At 44.9% G+C, this 18,798-nt stretch overlaps 3 protein-coding genes across 3 annotated transcripts in view; all 3 read right to left on the bottom strand.

Moving 5' to 3' along the window:
* LOC148535443 (cell adhesion molecule CEACAM5-like) overlaps positions 1-18,798 on the bottom strand; it is a 257,680-nt gene that overhangs the window by 84,045 nt on the left and 154,837 nt on the right. The window lies entirely within an intron of this gene.
* Positions 1-18,798, bottom strand: part of LOC148535446 (phospholipase A2 inhibitor and Ly6/PLAUR domain-containing protein-like) — a 44,433-nt gene that overhangs the window by 12,701 nt on the left and 12,934 nt on the right. The window contains exon 3 of the mRNA XM_088462603.1: positions 11,946-12,065. Within this exon, the coding sequence (XP_088318729.1) occupies positions 11,946-12,065 (120 nt within the window). The remainder of the gene's footprint in view (positions 1-11,945; positions 12,066-18,798) is intronic.
* LOC148535447 (uncharacterized) lies at positions 2,745-5,809 on the bottom strand. The gene is made up of 2 exons (XM_088462604.1): positions 4,634-5,809; positions 2,745-2,753 (listed from the first exon to the last, which is right to left on the bottom strand). The coding sequence occupies exons 1-2, from the start codon at positions 5,807-5,809 to the stop codon at positions 2,745-2,747; spliced, it is 1,185 nt and encodes a 394-aa protein (XP_088318730.1).

Genomic DNA, 18,798 nt, shown 5'->3' with positions numbered 1-18,798 from the left:
AACATAACAGGGATCTATTCACGTGGTACTGATGGAGCTTAAAATTTGGAGGCTTGGACTTCACGAATTTCCCATCCAGCATTTTCCCCTTAAGTAATCCAAGAACCTCAGAGACATTTAACGGGAGTGGTATTAAATCTACATTATGTTGTCCCTGAGGCACATGAGTGCAAACCCAACACTCTGTCTGGTTTAAGACCTTACCCACTATGCAATGGTAATCCTCTAAAGTATGCTAGCCCAAATACAGGTTATTCTTTGACTGGCATTGCTGGATGCACTTTTCATCAATTAGAGATCCACAGTTTGCACACATACAGTATTCCTCAGACAATAGACCTTCACACTGACTCCGAGTTTCTAGAATGACAGATCTCTTAATTACTGTACTGAGTTTGGTCAGATACCACCCTAGTGACTGTATTGCTCCTTCTCCCGACTCCACTCCATCGGTATCACCATCAACCTCTCCCTCCATCATCTGCCCACCATTACAGAACCAAACAAGGATGATGAGAACTCTGGAACGCAACCCCAGCCCGCCACTCCATTGCTGGATTAGTGGGCTGTAAATTTCCCTAGCTCAGGTATCTCACTGCAGTCTTTAATTCTCCTGGAAAAACTTCGCAATTGACAGGTCTGCGTTATCCGCCTCGACTCCGCCTTGTATCTCCACCAGATAGTTGACCTTACTGCAGTGAGTGGAATGGACCAAGGTATCTCTCTCTGCCACTTTCAAGGATGTTGTACTTGTCAGCAGCACCTGATATGGACCTTCCCACCGATCTGTCAGACAACCTGAATGTAAGAAATTTTGAATCATAACAAATTCTCCAGGTTCAACATCATGACAGTTTGTTTCAGGCATATCAGGTGACAACAATTTCAATTTCTGCTCTTTCTGTTTCAACTGTTTACTCATTGTTATAAGATACTTTATAGTAACCTCGTTGTTACTCTTCAAATCTTCCTGTGGACTTACAATCAGATGAGGTTGTCTCCCGAACAGTATCTCAAAGGGGGACAAATTAAGAGGGGGTCTAGGAGTTGTCCTGATGCTATGAGGGACTAGCGGTAAGGCTTCTGGCCAACCTAATCCAGTTTCAGCCACGATCTTACTCAGTTTGTTCTTAATAGTACCGTTTACCCTCTCCATCTTGGCACTGGCTTGTGGTCGATAGGGGGTGTGAAGTCTACTATTAATACCCATCAACTTACACATGTTCTGGAGGACATCACCAGTGAAATGAGTACCCCTATCACTTTCTATGATTCTAGGGATACCTTACCTGCATACAAATTCCTGAACAATCTTTTTAGCAGTAAATGCATCAGTATTAGTGGCAGCTGGATATGCCTCAACCCAATTAGAAAACACATTGGTACAAACTAATACATACTTGAGATTCCTGCAGGGTGGTAATTGGATGAAATAAATTTGTATTACCTGAAAAGGTCCGTCTGTTGGAGGGATGTGAGATGGTTCAGTTGGTATTGTCTTTCCAACGTTTTTCCTCAAGCAGGTCAGACAGGACATTGCCCTCTTTTCCGCTTGAGAAAAAAAACCTGGTGCACACCAGTGCGCCCTCACCAACTTGCACATACCTTGTTTACCCAGATGAGTCAGGCCATGCGCTGCCACAGCCAAGCTTGGGTAGTTTGCCTTGGGAGCCACCGGCTTACCTTGTCCATCTCTCCAGAGTCCAGAGGACTCTTGACCACATCCCTTGGATCTCCAGACTGCCTTTTCCTGAATGGAACACAAACTTTGCATCTCAATTAATTTCTGCATATCAATAGTTTGAAACATCATCATTTGATCAACTGGTATGTTAACTCTTAACCCTGCTGCCCATTTGGCAGCTTCATCTGCTCTATTATTGCCCAGTGACACCGGATCATCCTCACATGTATGGGCTTTACACTTAATGACGGCCACTGCCTTTGGCATTTGGATTGCTGTCAATAGTCCTTTTATATGTTTTGAGTGTGCTACTGGTGTGCCTGCTGCTGTCATAAAATTTCTAAGATGCCATAGAGCTCCGAAATCATGTACGACCCCAAAGGCGTACTTAGAGTCAGTGTATATGTTAGCATATTTGCCTGCTGCCAACTCACACGCTCTTCTTGGGCTGAGTGAGGTGGACCAAGGGGTTCAGCTTCTATAACATCCTCATAATTTACAACAGCATAACCTGTACATAACTCTCCAGTGTCAGTTTGTCTATGACAACTCCCATCCGTGTAAAACGTCACATCTACATTTTCTAAAGGTATATCACGTATGTCAGGTCTTGCAGTAAAGGTCTGATTCAAATATTCCATACAGTCATGTGCATCAGTATACCTGCAGAACTCACCTTCCACCAGCAACTCACCTCTCTCCACCCTTTGTGCATCCTGAGGCACATATGGTAAATACGTTGCTGGGTTTAAAGTACTGCACCATTTAATGGTGATATTTGCAGGTGCTATTAGAACTAGTTCCCATTTTGTGAACCTAGCTGAGGAAACATGTCCGGTTTGGGCAGAATTCAGCAAAGCAGATACAGCATGGGGTGTACAAATAATCATATCATGGCCTAATACTACATCCTCACTCTTACTGACCAAAAGAGCAGTTGCTGCACTTCTTAAACATGTTGGGAGTGATCTTGCCACACTGTCCAATTGTGCACTGTAGTATGCTATGGGTCTAATGGCATCACCCAAGTCTTTGTGTGAGGACACCTGCAGCACAGCCATTAGCCTCCCTACAATATATATCAAAAGGTTTTTTGTAATCTGGTATTCCCAATGCAGGTGTTCTTGTTAGACTATCCTTAAGGTTAAGGAAAGCCTGCTCTGTTTCCTCAGTGTATGTGACACGGTCGGGTTTTGAGGAAGAAACTAAGTCCTGCAATGGTAAAGCCAAAATAGAAAAACCTGGGATCCATGATCTGCAGTATCCACATATGCCCAAGAAGGTATGGATTTGCTGTTGGTTTTGCGGCAGTGTCATGGTCTGTATGGCCTGTATTCTGTCATTTGTCAAATGTCATAGGCCCTGGGTTAGACAATGTCCCAAGTATTTAACCCTGGTCAGGCATGGCTGTAATTTGTCATTAGCAACCTTGTGTCCTGTCTGTGAGAGATGAAGCAACAGTAGTTTAGTATCGTTTAAACATGACATAAATGAATCAGAGCACAACAACAAATCGTCTACATATTGTATTAGAACAGATCCATTGGCAGGTTGAAAAGATTGTAAACCGTCATGTAGGGCCTGAGAGAAGATACTGGGGCTGTCTATGAAGCCCTGGGGCAACCGTGTCCATGTGTATTGTACCCCCTTGTATGTGAAGGCGAATAAATACTGAGTCAGGATGAAGAGGGACAGAGAAGAAGGCAGAACAGAGGTCATTGACAATAAAATGGGTTGCATTTGATGGGATCTGCTTGAGAATGACAGCTGGATTTGGCACTACAGGGAATTGGCTCTCAACTACCTTATTAACCCCTCTAAGGTCCAGTACTAGCCTATAACCCCTCCCTCCACTCTTCTTCACAGGAAAGATGGGACTATTGGCTACACTAGCTGTACGGACTAAAATCCCCTGCTGGAGTAATCTCTCAATTATGGGATACATCCCTAGCTCCACCTCCGGTTTTAAAGGGTACTGAGGGATTTTTGGAGCCTGTCTTCCCACCTTTACGCTGATCATTACAGGAGCTACATTTGCCATTAATTCAGTGTCCTGTCCATCTTTGGTTCAAAGGGAACCCGGTATTTGAGATAACATCTCCTTTACCTGTGATGGACTTTGCTCTAGGATGGTAGAGTGAAGCATTAACCTTTGTAGAGTGTCCAATATATCCCTTACCTCGTGCACTACTCTCTCTGGGATATCTAAAAATATACCATCAGGGGTACAATAAATGACACATCCCATTTTACACAACAAATCCCTTCCCAGTAGGTTAGTAGGAGTTGCCGCTGCCAGGAGAAAGGAGTGCCTGGTATGCAATGGCCCGATAGTAACCTCTGCAGATTTGGTTAAAGGATAATGCTGCACTTTACCCGTTACACCCATAGCTGGTACTGTCTTGCAGTTCACCTGTAAATTAGATGGAGATTTTAACAGTGATCTGGTCGCCCCTGTGTCTACAAGAAAAGTATCTTTAGTACCAGCTACTTCAAATGTCATTACAGGTTCTTCCCTAGTACTCCCGAGTTAACCTGACTGGCTGTAGACTACAGGTGTGACCTGACCCCTAGAGTTGACTGTCCTGCTCCAATAAAGCATTTACTGCCACTATGCGAGCAGGCGATTGCTGAAAGTTTCCTGCATTCTGGGGATGGTTTGGAATTCCCTGGTTAAGTGGTCCCTGTTTCCTTGCTTTACAGTCCTTAATTAAGTGTGCCCTTTGGTTGCAGTTATAACACTTTCGTGGTGGGTATGGTTTGAAAGATTGTTGTTGTGTGGGTTGGGGAGTGTGGAAATACAATGGCTGGGGATGTGGATATGGGGGTTGTGGCTGTGTGTGGAATGTGTTCTGAGGCAAGGTATGTTGATGTGTTTTGTTGTCGAGTGTGATATGTGTGGTATGGCTGTGTGATTTGTGACTGTGCAGGATGATGTGTATTGAGAACTTGTAGCTGCGCAGGTGAGTAGGTGTCTGGTGGCTGTAGATGCATTGTTTCAAGAGCTTGAATGCTAACAGCCATTAGCTTCTCACTCTGTGTTTCACGCTTCCTGAGGATGTTTTTGTCATGTTCAATAGCAGTTTCCCTGAGGGTGTCTACCGTAATTCCCCTCCATCCAGGATGTGAGGTCTGAACCCTGGTCTTTAGATTGTCTTTAAGACCATCCATAAGTACCGTGATGACTATTTCCCTGTGGTGTGTGCTATCTTTTATGTCCTCTATCCCAGTGTACTGGGTAATAGTCTGCAGCGCTCTGGTGAAATAATCTTCTCCAGACTCACTCATTGTAAAAATTTTACTCCAGTTAACTACCACTGGAAAATATACGGCCAATTGGGTGATTATGCGGGTTATGTTGTCCTGATTACTTTCGTCAGTTAAAGAACTATCTCCATCCAATACACAAGCCTTGATAAACTTTTTCATGTCGATATTGTGTGGAAGACACGCCCGTAATACCACTCGCCAATCTTTGTTGGTTGGCTCATGAGCATTACCTAAATCTTTTATAAATCTCTGACACTTTGCTAACTCTTTTCTAGGGTCAGGGAAATCTGTCATTATGGAATGTAGCTCCGCTCTCGTCCATGGACAATGCATTGCTACCTCCCTTGTAGGCACTACACCACCTGTATCCGGATTTCCATTGGGAACTGTTATTGTCCAGACTGGATGCATGCCTACCACACCATTACCTTTGGCCTTGGTACTTGGGGGGTTCAGTCTATTACAGCAACGTATAATATTACTTCCACCAACCGCAGCTGTCTCTTCAGTTGGTGGTGCTACAGCTGATGGTATCACCTCTGCTGCTATACCTGGTGGGTTCACTCCCTGTGCTTGCTGCGGTGGAATAGCTAACATTTGAACAGCATGTGAAATGGCAGACACTACAACAGGTTCATCATCTGCTGCATAAACATTTTCCTTATAATTACTCAGGAGAGGGTACAAGTTACTTGTTAAATTTTTATCATTTTTGGTATGGGCTGTATCTTCACCTTTCACATAGGGCGGTGGAGGTGCGCCTGCGCTACTAACTGTACTTCCGGCAATGCTACCTTGCCGTGCATACGCGCCCCCTTGCGGCACGCACACAACACTATTTTGCATTGCATGCATGTTCCCTTGCGTCGTGAGCGCAACACTATTTTGCACCGCATGCACACCGCTAAGCCACATGTTTCCCTTATGCTGCCACAGTTTCAAGCAATCGTTATACTCTACTCTTTTCTTCAGAGATTTCACCACACAGATGCTATCTCTAACATTGTTCAATATTTCCATATCAAAACTGCGAATCTTCGGAAAAGGTTTTACACACTTCCTTGTCATCTTAATCCATACATTACAGTGCGCAGTTGCATACGCTCCGTACTTTGTATGCATTATATGCCGTGCCGATCCTGTCGGCCCTTCCAAAAGCAGCACATCGTCCACCATACCGAGCGACAGCCTGGCGCCCATCTGGGAAAACACTAAGCACTTTTCGCTAGGATGTGGACCGGTGGACGAATTCACAAGCTGCGTCCACTCACCTTCACCTGCTGTATACAACCAACTCGCTAATCGTTACAGTCAACCTACACAACGAGCAGCAGAATGCCACCTATACAATATCCTGCCTTCCAGATAGGGAACACACAGTACTCCTAACCAACGGGAACACACAGTACCTCGAAACAGTGGGAACACACAGTACCCAACACAAAAAAAAGAAAATCCCTTTTCAAGCACTCTCCACTGCTAGCAGTGATTTCCTTCACCACAACTCAGTTCACAATCACGATCTGCCACAACTGTGCGGTTCAATCACAATGCCCAAAGAACCTAACTGATCAATGGATTCTGCAATCACACTGAGAGCCGAGTTCACCTCTAGGGAACACACAGTACCCCTATCAGTAGGGAACACACAGTACCCCTTTCTATACACCTGCTATGTGTATTCTAGGAAACACCCAGTACTAGTAATAGGGAACACACAGTACCCCTATTCTCCCCACAAATATACATCTATTATGTACCTTTTCTGCGCACAAAGGAAATTAAACTTTTTCTCAGATATGGCAGTATGATTAAGAGACCTTAAACAATGTAATCACGCTATCAATACAACAATGCAATCTTAAACAATTTGCTTGAACACGTGGCAGCAATACCGGAAACATGTATACGCTATTGTGCGTCTAGTCGCACACACAATAATGCGACTGATACACAAAAGCGTGGAAATAAAAATTACGCTATTGTGTGACTAGTCCCATGCACAATAATATGACCAACACACAAAGCATGGACAGAATCTTGTCCCCAGATTCCTAATCAGCGCCCCTTAAGATCACACAATAAAGGACATCGACTCCACAACACTGAATGGAAGCAGGATTTCGAACACAGTGCGTTCTTGCCCGCTTATTGCGCCTTCCACCCTCTGTTGCGGAATCGAGGGCCGTTCGCTATCGTGCGAATCAAGGTGGTGTGATATCAACTGCGAGCCCCCATCTATGAATACCCCTTAATTGCTAGTGAGAAATACTCGCTGTCCAGACAATAATTGTGGTTCCAAAGCACAAAAATTCTTATTGCAATAAAAAGAAAGGTTGATCTAGCACAATTAGTGCAAAGACAATTAAATACAGAATATACGATACAGCCCAATACATTTGCATGCGCACTGGTTCCAGCATATAGTCATCAGTCCAGAAGCCTGTGGTCATCCAAAGAGAATGGCTACTGATTGGGACCAGGACACAGGCTTTATACCCTAACAGATCATGATAACAACATTGTGGACAGACAAACATAATTCCATTGGTTCTTGCTCTTGGTCTTTGTAGTATGCTGTAGTTCATAGGACAGTTCACTAGGGGTATGTCCCAATTCTCCACAGTCTCTTGAGATTACATTGTCTTTCTTTAATTGGTTTAAGACACTACATACAGAGTATACATTCTAACCAATAATTTCCTACAATCCATAACCATCAAACGCAAGATGCGACTCCCTCGCTGATAGACTCGAATATCTGGAAATAAACAGGGTGTCAGTATAGTACCAAACAGCCATGTCTATCATGTTGTATACTTTAAATATCATATACATTCATTTCACAACATAATTATATGCAACTAAAACCTCTAATATTACGTTTAATGTAAAGGAACCTTTTATGAGTGAGTGTATATTTATGATTATATGTAAGTATGCATTGTGCGTCTACACGCAGCGTAAAAGGTGCGCTGTGTGCTGGGGTTGAGTACAGCGCAAACATGCGCTGTGTGTGTTTTTATATTAACAATAGCAACTGTGTATATGTGATTAAGTGTATGTATATATATATATATATATATATATATATATATTAGGGGTGAGCGGGTTCGGTTTTACTCAGTTTTACCCGGATCTTTTTATTGGCTATCGCCGAACATGTGTTTTAGATAGAAAATAAAATCGAGCCAAATTTGCGGTAAAGTGGCGATAAGAACCGAGTAAAACTGAGTAAAACCGAACCCGCTCACCCCTAATATATATATATGTGTGTGTGTGCAAATGAGCATCAGTGTCATATACATATATTAATATATATATATATATATATATATTAGGGATGTGCAGGCTCGGATAGGTTCGAGTTTGCACGTGGAGTTCGGATTTTTCCCTCCAAAAAAACGGAACTCAGAACGAGGCAAAACGTCATCTTACATGGACGAACATCATCATTCCTGGTCTTTTGTCCAGGAATGATGATGTTCGTCCATGTAAGATGACGTTTTGCCTCGTTCTGAGTTCCGTTTTTTTGGAGGGAAAAATCCGAACTCCACGTGCAAACTCGAACCTATCCGAGCCTGCACATCCCTAATATATATAGCTTTATTCAGTATATTACTTCTGTCTGAACTAAGGCCCTCATTCAGAGCCGTACGCTCTGAGCAGAGCGCACGCTCTGAATGAGGGCCGTCCTCCATAACTATGGAGCGTCCTCCTGGACGCTCGTATAGCTGTGGGTCACCACCCACAGCCTATACGAGCGTGCAGTTTGATGGCCGCGATGGTCGTGACCATCGCGACCATCGAAACTGCGTACAAAAGCCTGTGGTTGAGTTTTTCAACCACAAGGCTCGGAGTGATTTTGGCTGTATCAGAGCCAAAATCACTCCCACTGACATCACTAGTGATGTCAGTGGGCCGGCTTCTGACGGGAGGCGTTCCCGTGGGAACGCCCCCGTCAGGGAGGCACGCCCCCGGCACGCCCACCAAAGGGGGTGTGCTGTCAGTCAACATCGACAGCACGCCCCCTTTGAAGAGACACTACGAGCGAAGGAAAATCCTTCGCTCGTCGCGTCTGGGGCATGCGCACGACGGAGCTCCCTCCGTCGTGCGCATGCTCAGTGCAGAATATCGACCCACTTGCGAGCGGACAGCCGCTCGCGAGTGGGTCTGAATCAGGCCCTAAGTTCAAAAATGACAGACAATGGAGTTGTTCTGATCAGAGATGGCAAGCAGATACTTGATGGAATCACAATGTAATCAAAGGCCTCTCTCCAGCCTATTTGGAAGGTAAATGCTAGTTCCTAAAGGCATACAATGATAGTCAGACCTAAAGACAATGGTTCATTCAAAACACTCGTCTGCACCTCACAATATGTGTGTGTTTTTCAATTACTAGTCACAGACATCTCCACAGGGCTTGTCTCCCAGCACTGGCCAAACCTTGCATCTTTAAATATATATAAATTATTTTAAATACATATGTGTATCCATGCGCATTTATTATGTAAAGACTTTAACAGTGTGCAGTAACACAGCAGATGTACACAATGCTAAATAGCACCGTATACAATGATATTATGCTGACTACAGCCAGATGGCGTCGTGCAGACAACACAAACATGGCGTATTCAGATATTTTCAAAGATCTGATCTCAGCCAATCATCCGGCTTCGACAGTCTTTACTAACATCTTTGCAGGTTGATAATTACAGAGTTCTCTCTATGAAAAGGTCAATGTCAAGGTGATTATATACATTTTATTTTATTATCCAAGTGGATTAATTAATAGCAGAAGTTCTCAACCTCAAGCCTAATATTTTCAAAACAGGTCATGTCTGTGGGAGCAGGTGTGATAATACAAACCCAGCAAAATAGATGAACTCACCTGTGCATGATTAAAGAAATCCAGAAAACATGACCTGTTGGTGGTACTTTAGGACTGGAGTTGAGAACTACTTATGTATAACATCTCAAACTTGGTCCTCAAGGCACCCTAACAGTCCAGGTTTTAAGGACATCCATGCTTCTGCATAGATGGTATAATCAAACTGACTGAGGTACTTATTAAGTCACCTGTGCTTAAGAATGGATATCCTGAACACCTGGACTGTTAGGGTGCCCTTAGCACTGAGGAGCTCATTCAGACCCACTCGTTAGGATGCGAACACTTGTAGCTGTCCGATATTTACAATCTGCGCAGGCGTATGCATTGCAATGCATGTACGCAAACCATAGCGAAAGATCGGAAAGTGTTCACTCGCCCGGTAAAGACAGCTCAGCTGAATGAGTGACCATTTATGGGTGGTAATAGGGGCAGGCCACTAAAAGAGAGGGAGTGCAGGTGCGAATGCAGGCGTGCCTGAGTGTCTTAACGCCGTTTCAGAGGCGTGCATAATTAAGAGGCAGCGTCATAGTACACATCATCACCTGGTTGTATTTCACACTGAAGTGAACGCAGTGCTTGCGGCTGGGTATAGTCAACCTCAAGCACTATGATCGCATCCGATCGTGCTCAATGTACCAATGGTTTCATGCACTTCCAGGAGATTACGTGCGCAAGTGGGCGTCTTATGAATGACTGGTGGGCATTTGCATACACATAGTGATCGCATGCCAAGATGGTGGGCATGCTAAAAGCATCATATTTAAATGCATGTTGACTAAGATGTATCTCAGGAGGACGTGTCCAACTTAAAAAACAATGGGCTTGATTCGGAGATGGACACATTTGAGAGATCGGACATTAGGAGCGATAATCAGCATCTTAAGATGCAGTCACTGACACCAACACTCCCATGATTGGTAGCCACACCTCCCCAGGTACCACTCAGAAACACCTGCATGCATTTTCGATCTGTGTCTTTGTGCGGTGCCCACCGCAGGACATGCGCAGTGTTGTCCGGACGCATGCACAGAAGGAAACCATCAGACACTTGCGCCCAATGGTTTCCCTGCATACACCTTTGAATCACCCCTACTGTGAGCAATAATACAAAATCACTTAACAGCTATGTATTCAGGACAATCCATTGCTGAGACAGGAGAACATAGAGGTAAATGAAGTGGCTGAAAGAAAGGAGAACCAGGAAAGAAAAAAATGGAAGAAGAACAGATGAAAAATGTTAGTAAAAATAACAGGAAAACAAAAAAAGAAGACAACAAAAGATAACAAACGAGAGGATGACAGCGCGAACAGAAACAGGATCATTTACTATGCGGCAGTGTTTGGAAGCATCGCTTCTCTGCGTGTTTAAGACTGAAGTTTAAAACAGCGATGATATTAAGCTTCTAATATCATTGCTGTTTTCATTTTTTTTTTTAATATGCCGTGAAGCGATGGCTTGCCAAAGTAATTTTACCCCTACAAAAATGTCACAGTACACACAGATTCAAAAACAATGTAAGCAGCAGGCAAAGCAAACTGTAAATAGTAAGAGACCTAACCAGTGGCGGCTCCAGAGTTGGGGCTGTAGCGCAGTTCAAAATTCAAATAGGGAAGCCACACCAACTGCCACCCCAAATGCTGCCAAACATCACTGGCTGGGACTCACTGGCAGTTGGTGTGGCTCCCCTATATGAATTTTGAACTGTGCTGAAGCCCCACCTCTGGAGCCGCCACTGGACCTAACCAAGCCATTTATCGAACAACATACTGCCCATCCAATCACATCTCTTAGGCTAACCCCACAAGCAGCTTGTCCATGTTACATGTTACAACTTGGTATACTCCAGCCCATCTGTCAGCAAACAGGCTATGCCAAACGTACCACACAACCTGGGGCTAATAGAGTCCTCCATCAGCCTTATGTCTGCCGTGTCCTTGATGTCCCTGATTAATTTGCAGACACATTTCTCTGCAAAGAACATTCAAGTTTTTTACACGCTAATTTAAAGGCCTATAAATGTTATTTTTTAATTTTAATATAAATATTTTATTTATACCATAAAGTACTTATTAACAGGATACAATATGAAGCAAGTATACCATATATAATTCTTGTTCTTTCAAACATACAGATATCCTCGTCATGCTCGCACAGATCATATTGGTCATCACAGTTGTTGATGCTGGAATTCTGACAAGAGTAACACCAAAGAAAATTTCCTAGAATAAACAACACACACATATTAACTTATAAATACATATAAAGCTGGCAACATAAGTTTTCTTAGCACCAGAGCTGAATGATGGCTTCATGGTATCCTAGGCAACATTTAAATTTGGGCTGCTTTTACCCAATACAGTATTAGTAAATAAAAATGGCTTATGATGATAGATGATTGGATTGTGCTTAGCCCCAATGAGAGGAGAAGCCTGAAGAGTCCACAATTATTCACAATTCAATGGAGACTCCGCAGAAAGAAACAACATTCTTATATTTGAAGAAAAATAAAACACATTTGTAGGAATTCAGGTTCATTCAGTAAAACATGAATGCTATCATCAACATCAACCTAGGCTGGAGCCCAGACAGAGCAACATCTAATAAGTGTCTTGAAGGTTGCTGTGTAAGGGTTCCGCACTATAGATAGACAGTAATTAGATAGACAATGTCTAGATAGACACCGGATGTTAGACAGTCAATAGTCATACAGGGACAAAAGTCAGACACACTAAACTTCGACATGTAAGATGGTCGACAGGTACAAAAGGTCGACCGGGTCAAAAGTTCGACATGAAAATGGTTGACACAAAAATGATTGCTATTTAGAAGATAGCAGCGCAGTTCACCTGACCATTCTGAATGCTGTAGCTGTCGCTATCGACAGCTGCAGCCTGGCGATGCCCTATCCCCACAGCAGGGACAGCGTTGTCCCTGCTGCAGTGGCTGCCAGCTACAGGGTTGCACGCGGGATCTTGCGATTTTTGGGAGATCCCGTGAATGCTCAGTGGAGCTGGTCTGGACTAAGACACAGCGCATAAGCACTAGGCTGATGCACCATTTACTCAGGCAGGGATCACCGGAGAGGGGAGTTAACGCTCCTCCGCACCGGTCGATGAGATGTTCATAGATCTCATTGTTAGTGCTTCCTGCTTTGCCTCTATAAAGAGGCAAAGCAGGAAGCGATATAGCAGCACTTAACGTGTCGCTATAATACATCTCCCCCTCAATATGTGAGAACTTCCTATAACCCTCATATGTGCCACATATCTAACTACTGTATGTAATTCTAGAGTAAGTCTAAAGCTAATGTTTTCCCTTTCAGGAATAGATTTTTATGCCAATGCCTTTCACATTTATATCAGCCAACATGTAAAAGAAATACAAGCTGCAAGAGCATGAACTGCACATTGCCTACAGAATAGGGACCTACTCTTCTTTCTGTAAAACTAAATATATTTTACAGTGGTCTGTAAAAGTTCTTACACTGAGGGTAAAGGTGGTTTAGTTCAATTAACGCTGCATTTCAGCATCACAACAAGACCCATGTTTAGTGATAGTGATAAAGGGCTAAACTTCTTCCCAGTTGTTTTTTGGCGAGTTGTGTCTAGTACAAGAGCTGATGGGTCATGTGCTGAGGAGGGTAGGGAATGTGCCCATACCTGCTGCAAATGCCAGGGGTTTCTTTCCATTCTGCAAGGGGCATGACTATGCCATCCTGGGGTCATGGCTGATATTAACTAGAAGTCATGTGCCCAGGATCTTGAACTGGTGGACAGTACCATGTTCACTCCAGGAATTCTGTCTAGTCTGGCCCCTTGCATCAATATTCCCCTGATGACAGCAATGAGTATGGGCAATGATAAAACTTTGGTTTGTCTGCCATCCTTGCCTTATTTCTTCTAGGGGTGAGCGGGTTCGGATTTCTGAAATCCGAACCCCCCCAAGCCCCCCCGATCCGAGGCTGATCCGAGTCAGGCTCGACTTTTCCCACCTGATTCGGATCTGAAATCGAGGCAAAACGTCATCATCCCGCCTTCCGGGTCTCGCGGGTTTTGGATCCTATATAAGGTACCCTCGTCGGCGCCATTTTCTCACTCGGCTGTGGACAGTGAAGAGGGAGGGTGGGAGTTAGGGCTGGCTGGGCTGTGTAGTGTAGTGTAGTGCAGAGTAGTGTTGTGCTGTGCTGTGCTGTGCTGCGCTGTGCTGCTGTTGTCCATAGGGGCTGTGTCCACTACTTCAAAGTCCATAGGGGCTGGCTGTGTTGTGCTGTGCTGCTGTTGTTAACAGGGTCTGTGTCCACTACTTCAAAGTCCATAGGGGCTGGCTGGACTGTGTTGTGCAGTCAGTTGTCCATAGGGGCTGTGTCCACTCCAAAGTCCTGTGCAGTGTCCCAGTCCTAAAGGGGTGCTGTAGTGTTGTCCAGGGGGTGCTCTGTCCGTCAGGGGTGCTCCCCCCAAGTGCTAAAAAAAATATATTTTTTCTGTGTTTGTGAATTGTGTGCGCAGTAGCCGCACGTGCATCAACAAAGTAGTGCCAAGCGTGCGCCTGTGTCATAAGTAAAGGGCCGGCTGGCTTGACCGTTAAAGAGTGCTGTAACCCCCAAAGTACACTCCAAACCAAATAAAAAAATATTTTCTGTGTTTATGAATTGTGTGCGTAGTAGCCGCACGTGCATCAACAAAGTAGTGCCAAGCGTGCGCCAGTGTCATAAGTAAAGGGCCGGCTGGCTTGACCGTTAAAGGGTGCTGTAACCCCCAAAGTACACTCCAGTCCAAACCAAATAAAAAAATATTTTCTGTGTTTGTGAATTGTGTGCGCAGTAGCCACACGTGCATCAACAAAGTAGTGCCAAGCGTGCGTCTGTGTCATAAGTAAAGGGCCGGCTGGCTTGACCGTTAAAGGGTGCTGTAACCCCCAAAGTACACTCCAAACCAAATAAAAAAATATTTTCTGTGTTTGTGAATTGTGTGCGCAGTAGCCGCACGTGCATCAACAAAGTAGTGCCAAGCGTGTGCCTGTGTCATAAGTAAAGGGCCGGCTGGCTTGACCGTTAAAGGGTGCTGTAACCCCCAAAGTACACTCCAAACCAAATTAAAAAAATGTTTCTGTGTTTGTGAATTGTGTGCGCAGTAGCCACACGTGCATCAACAAAGGAGCAGCGCCAAGCGTGCGCCTGTGTCCCATAAGTAAAGAGCCGGCTGGCTCATTTCTTAAAGGGTGGTGTAACCCACAAAGTGCACTACTCTCCATCAAAAATAAAAAAATATTTTCTGTGTTTGTGTGCGCCTTAGCCGCACGTATATATCAAATTGATATAACATAAATGGAGGACCAAATTTTCTCAGATAAAAATAAAATAGAGAAAGATCAAGAACCACTTCCTCCTAGTGCTGAAGCTGCTGCCACTAGTCATGACATAGACGATAACATGCCATCAACGTCGTCTGCCAAGGCCGAAGCGCCCAATGTCATAGTAGAGGGCACATACAATCCCAAATGGCAAAGTTCAGGAAAATTACCTTGAAAAAAACATTTAAATGATCTGAAGAGAAACGTAAACTTGCCAATATGCCATTTACGACACGGAGTGGCAAGGAATGGCTAAGGTCTTTCCCTATGTTCATGACTAGTGGTTCAGCTTCACATGATGATGGAAGCCCTCCTCCCACTAAAAAAATCAAAAGAGTTAAGCTGGCAAAAGCACAGCGAAGAACTGTGCATTCTAAGAAGATATCACAAATCCCCAAGGAGAGTCCAAGTGTGGTGGTGGTTGCGATGCCTGACCTTCCCAGCACTGGACGGGAAGAGGTGGCTCTTTCCACCATTTGCACGCCCTCTGCAAGTGCTGAAAGGAGCACCCACAGTCCACTTGCTGATATGCAAATTGAAGATGTCACTGTTGAAGTACAACAGAATGAGGATACTGGTGTAGCTGGCGCTGAGGAGGAAGTTAGTGAGGAGGATTCTGACGGTGATGTGGTTTGTTTAAATCAGGCTCCGGGGGAGACAGTTGTTGTCCGTGGGATGAAAAAGCCCATCACGGTCATGCCTGGACAGAAGACCAAACATTCCACCTCTTTTGTCTGGCAATATTTCTATCCAAATCCGGACAACAACTGTCTTGCCATATGTACCATATGTAAAGGTGAAATAAGTAGGGGTAGGGACGTTAACCACCTAGGAACATCCTCCCTTATACGGCACCTGCAGCGCGTTCATAAAAAGTTACTGTCAAGTTCAGAAACTTTGGCTAAGACCGTAAGCAGTCCAGGGACACCTAAATCCCGTTGTCCTGTTGTATCCAAGCGCCAGCAAACCACACCGTCAACTCCCTCCTCGTCAATTTCCTCCTTAGTCAGGATCGGAAGTAGTCCTGCAGGCCATGTCACTGGCATGACTGACTCTCCTATCCGGGATTCCTCCAGAAGATCCTGCATTGCTACGCCTCCTGCTGCCGCTGCTGCTGTTGCTGCTGCTGCTGGGAGTCGTTCATCATCCCAGAGAGGAAGTAGGAACACCACTACTTTTACTAAACAATTGACCCTCCAACAGTCCTTAACGAGGAGGATGAAGTACGACAGCAGTCATCCTGAAGCAAAACGTATAACTGAGGCCTTGACTGCTATGTTGGTGTTAGACGTGCGCCCGGTATCCGCCATTAGTGCAGTGGGATTTAGACAATTGATGGAGGTAGTGTGTCCCCGGTTCCAAATCCCGTCTAGATTCCACTTCACTAGGCAGACGATACCGAGACTGTACAGAAACGTCAGAAAAAGTGTCCTCAGTGTCCTGAAAAATGCTGTTGTACCCAATGTCCACTTAACCACAGACATGTGGACAAGTGGAACAGGGCAGACTAAGGACTATATGACTGTGACAGCCCACTGGGTAGATGTATCACCTTACGCAGCAACAACAGCAGCGTCACCAGTAGCAGCATCTCAGAAACGCCAGCTCGTTCCAAGGCAGGCTACGCTGTGTATCACCGGTTTCAGTAAGATGCACACCGCCGACAACCTCTTAGAGAAACTGAGAGAAATCATCGCCCAGTGGCTTACCCCACTTAGACTCTCCTGGGGATTTGTGATATCTGACAACGCCTCCAATATTGTGCGGAAATTACATATGGGCAAATTCCAGCACGTCCCATGTTTTGCTCACTCAATAAACTTGGTGGTGCAGAATTTTCTGAAAAGCGACAGGGGCATGCAGGAGACGCTTTGGGTGGCCCGAAAAATTTCTGGCCACTTTCGCCATTCAGCGACTGCGTGCCGAAGACTGGAGCACCAGCAAACACTCTTGAACCTGCATCATCTGAAGCAAGAGGTTGTGACGCGGTGGAACTCAACCCTCTATATGCTTCAGAGGATGGAGGAGCAGCAAAAGGCCATACAAGCCTATACATCCACCTATGACATAGGCAAAGGAGGTGGTATGCACCTGACTCAAGCACAGTGGAGAATGATTTCTGTGTTGTGCAAGGTTCTCCAGCCCTTCGAACTTGCCACACGTGAAGTCAGTTCAGACACTGCCAGCTTGAGTCAGGTCATTCCCCTCATCAGGCTTTTGCAGAAGCAGCTGTAGAAAGTGAAGGAGGAGCTAAGACGGAGCGATTCCGCTCTGTATGTGGGACTTGTGGATGAAGCCCTTCATTCGCTTTGCCAGGATTCCAGGGTGGTCAATCTGTTGAAATCAGACCACTACATTTTGGCCACCGTGCTCAATCCTAGTTTTAAAGCATATGTGGTGTCTCTCTTTCCGGCCGACACAAGCCTGCAGAGGTGCAAAGACCTGCTGGTGAACACACTGTCAGCTGAAGCGGAACGTGACACGTCAACAGCTCCTTCTTCATTTTCTCCCGCAACTGGGGCTGCCAGGAAAAAACTTAGCTATCCTAAGAAACCCGCTGGCGGTGATGCAGGGCAGGCAGGACCAAGTTTGGACATCTGGTCCGGACTGAAGGACCTGGCAACAATTTCTGACATGTCTACTGTCACTACATATAATACTGTCACCATTGACAGAATGGTGGAGGATTACATCGGTGACAGCATCCAAGTAGGCATGTCAGACAGTCCGTACCTGTACTGGCAGGTAAAAGAGGCAATTTGGAGGCCCCTGCACAAACTGGCTCTATTTTACCTGAGTTCCCCCCCTCCAGTGTGTACTCCGAAAGAGTGTTTAGTGCAGCCGGGAACCTTGTCTGCGAAAGGCGTAGGAGGTTGCTTCCACAAAATGTGGAGAAGATGATGTTCATCAAAATGAATTATCAACTCTTCCAGGGAGACCAGCCTCCAGAACGTACAGAGGGACCTGTGGTGGTGGATTCCAGTGGGGACGAGTTAATACTCTGTGAGGATGAGGATGTACACAACACTGAAGAGGGTGAGGAATCGGTGGATGAGGAGGATGAGGACGACATCTTGCCTCCGTAGAGCCAGTTTGTGCAGGGACAGATAAATTGCCAGCTTGTTTTTTGGGGACCCAAACGAACCAATCATTTCAGCCACAGTCGTGTGGCAGACCCAGGCCCTGAAATGATTGCTTTGTTAAAGTGTGCATGTCCTGTTTATACAACATAAGGGTGGGTGGGAGGGCCCAAGGACAATTCCATCTTGCACCTCTTTTTTTTCTTTGCATTATGTATAGTTTGGGGCCTAGTTTTTCAAACTGCCATCCTGTCTGCCATTGCAGTGTCACTCCTAGATGGGTCACGTGTTTGTGCCGCCCACTCGTGTCGCTTAGCATAGTCATTCAGCTACCTTGGTGCAACCTTTTGGACATAAAAACACTATTGTGAGGTGTGAGGTGTTCAGAATAGACTGGAAATGAGTGGAAATTAAGGTTATTGAGGTTAATAATAGCATAGGAGCAGAAAATCCAACACATTCTGTGATTTTAGCTGTTTTTATGCTTTTAAAAAAAAAATACAGATCCAAAACACAAAACCCA

Source organism: Taudactylus pleione, unplaced genomic scaffold (assembly GCF_031769625.1).
Source record: "Taudactylus pleione unplaced genomic scaffold, aTauple2 ptg000051l, whole genome shotgun sequence".
Classification (NCBI taxonomy): Eukaryota; Metazoa; Chordata; class Amphibia; order Anura; family Myobatrachidae; genus Taudactylus; species Taudactylus pleione.
This window is presented reverse-complemented; position numbering and strand designations above follow the sequence as displayed.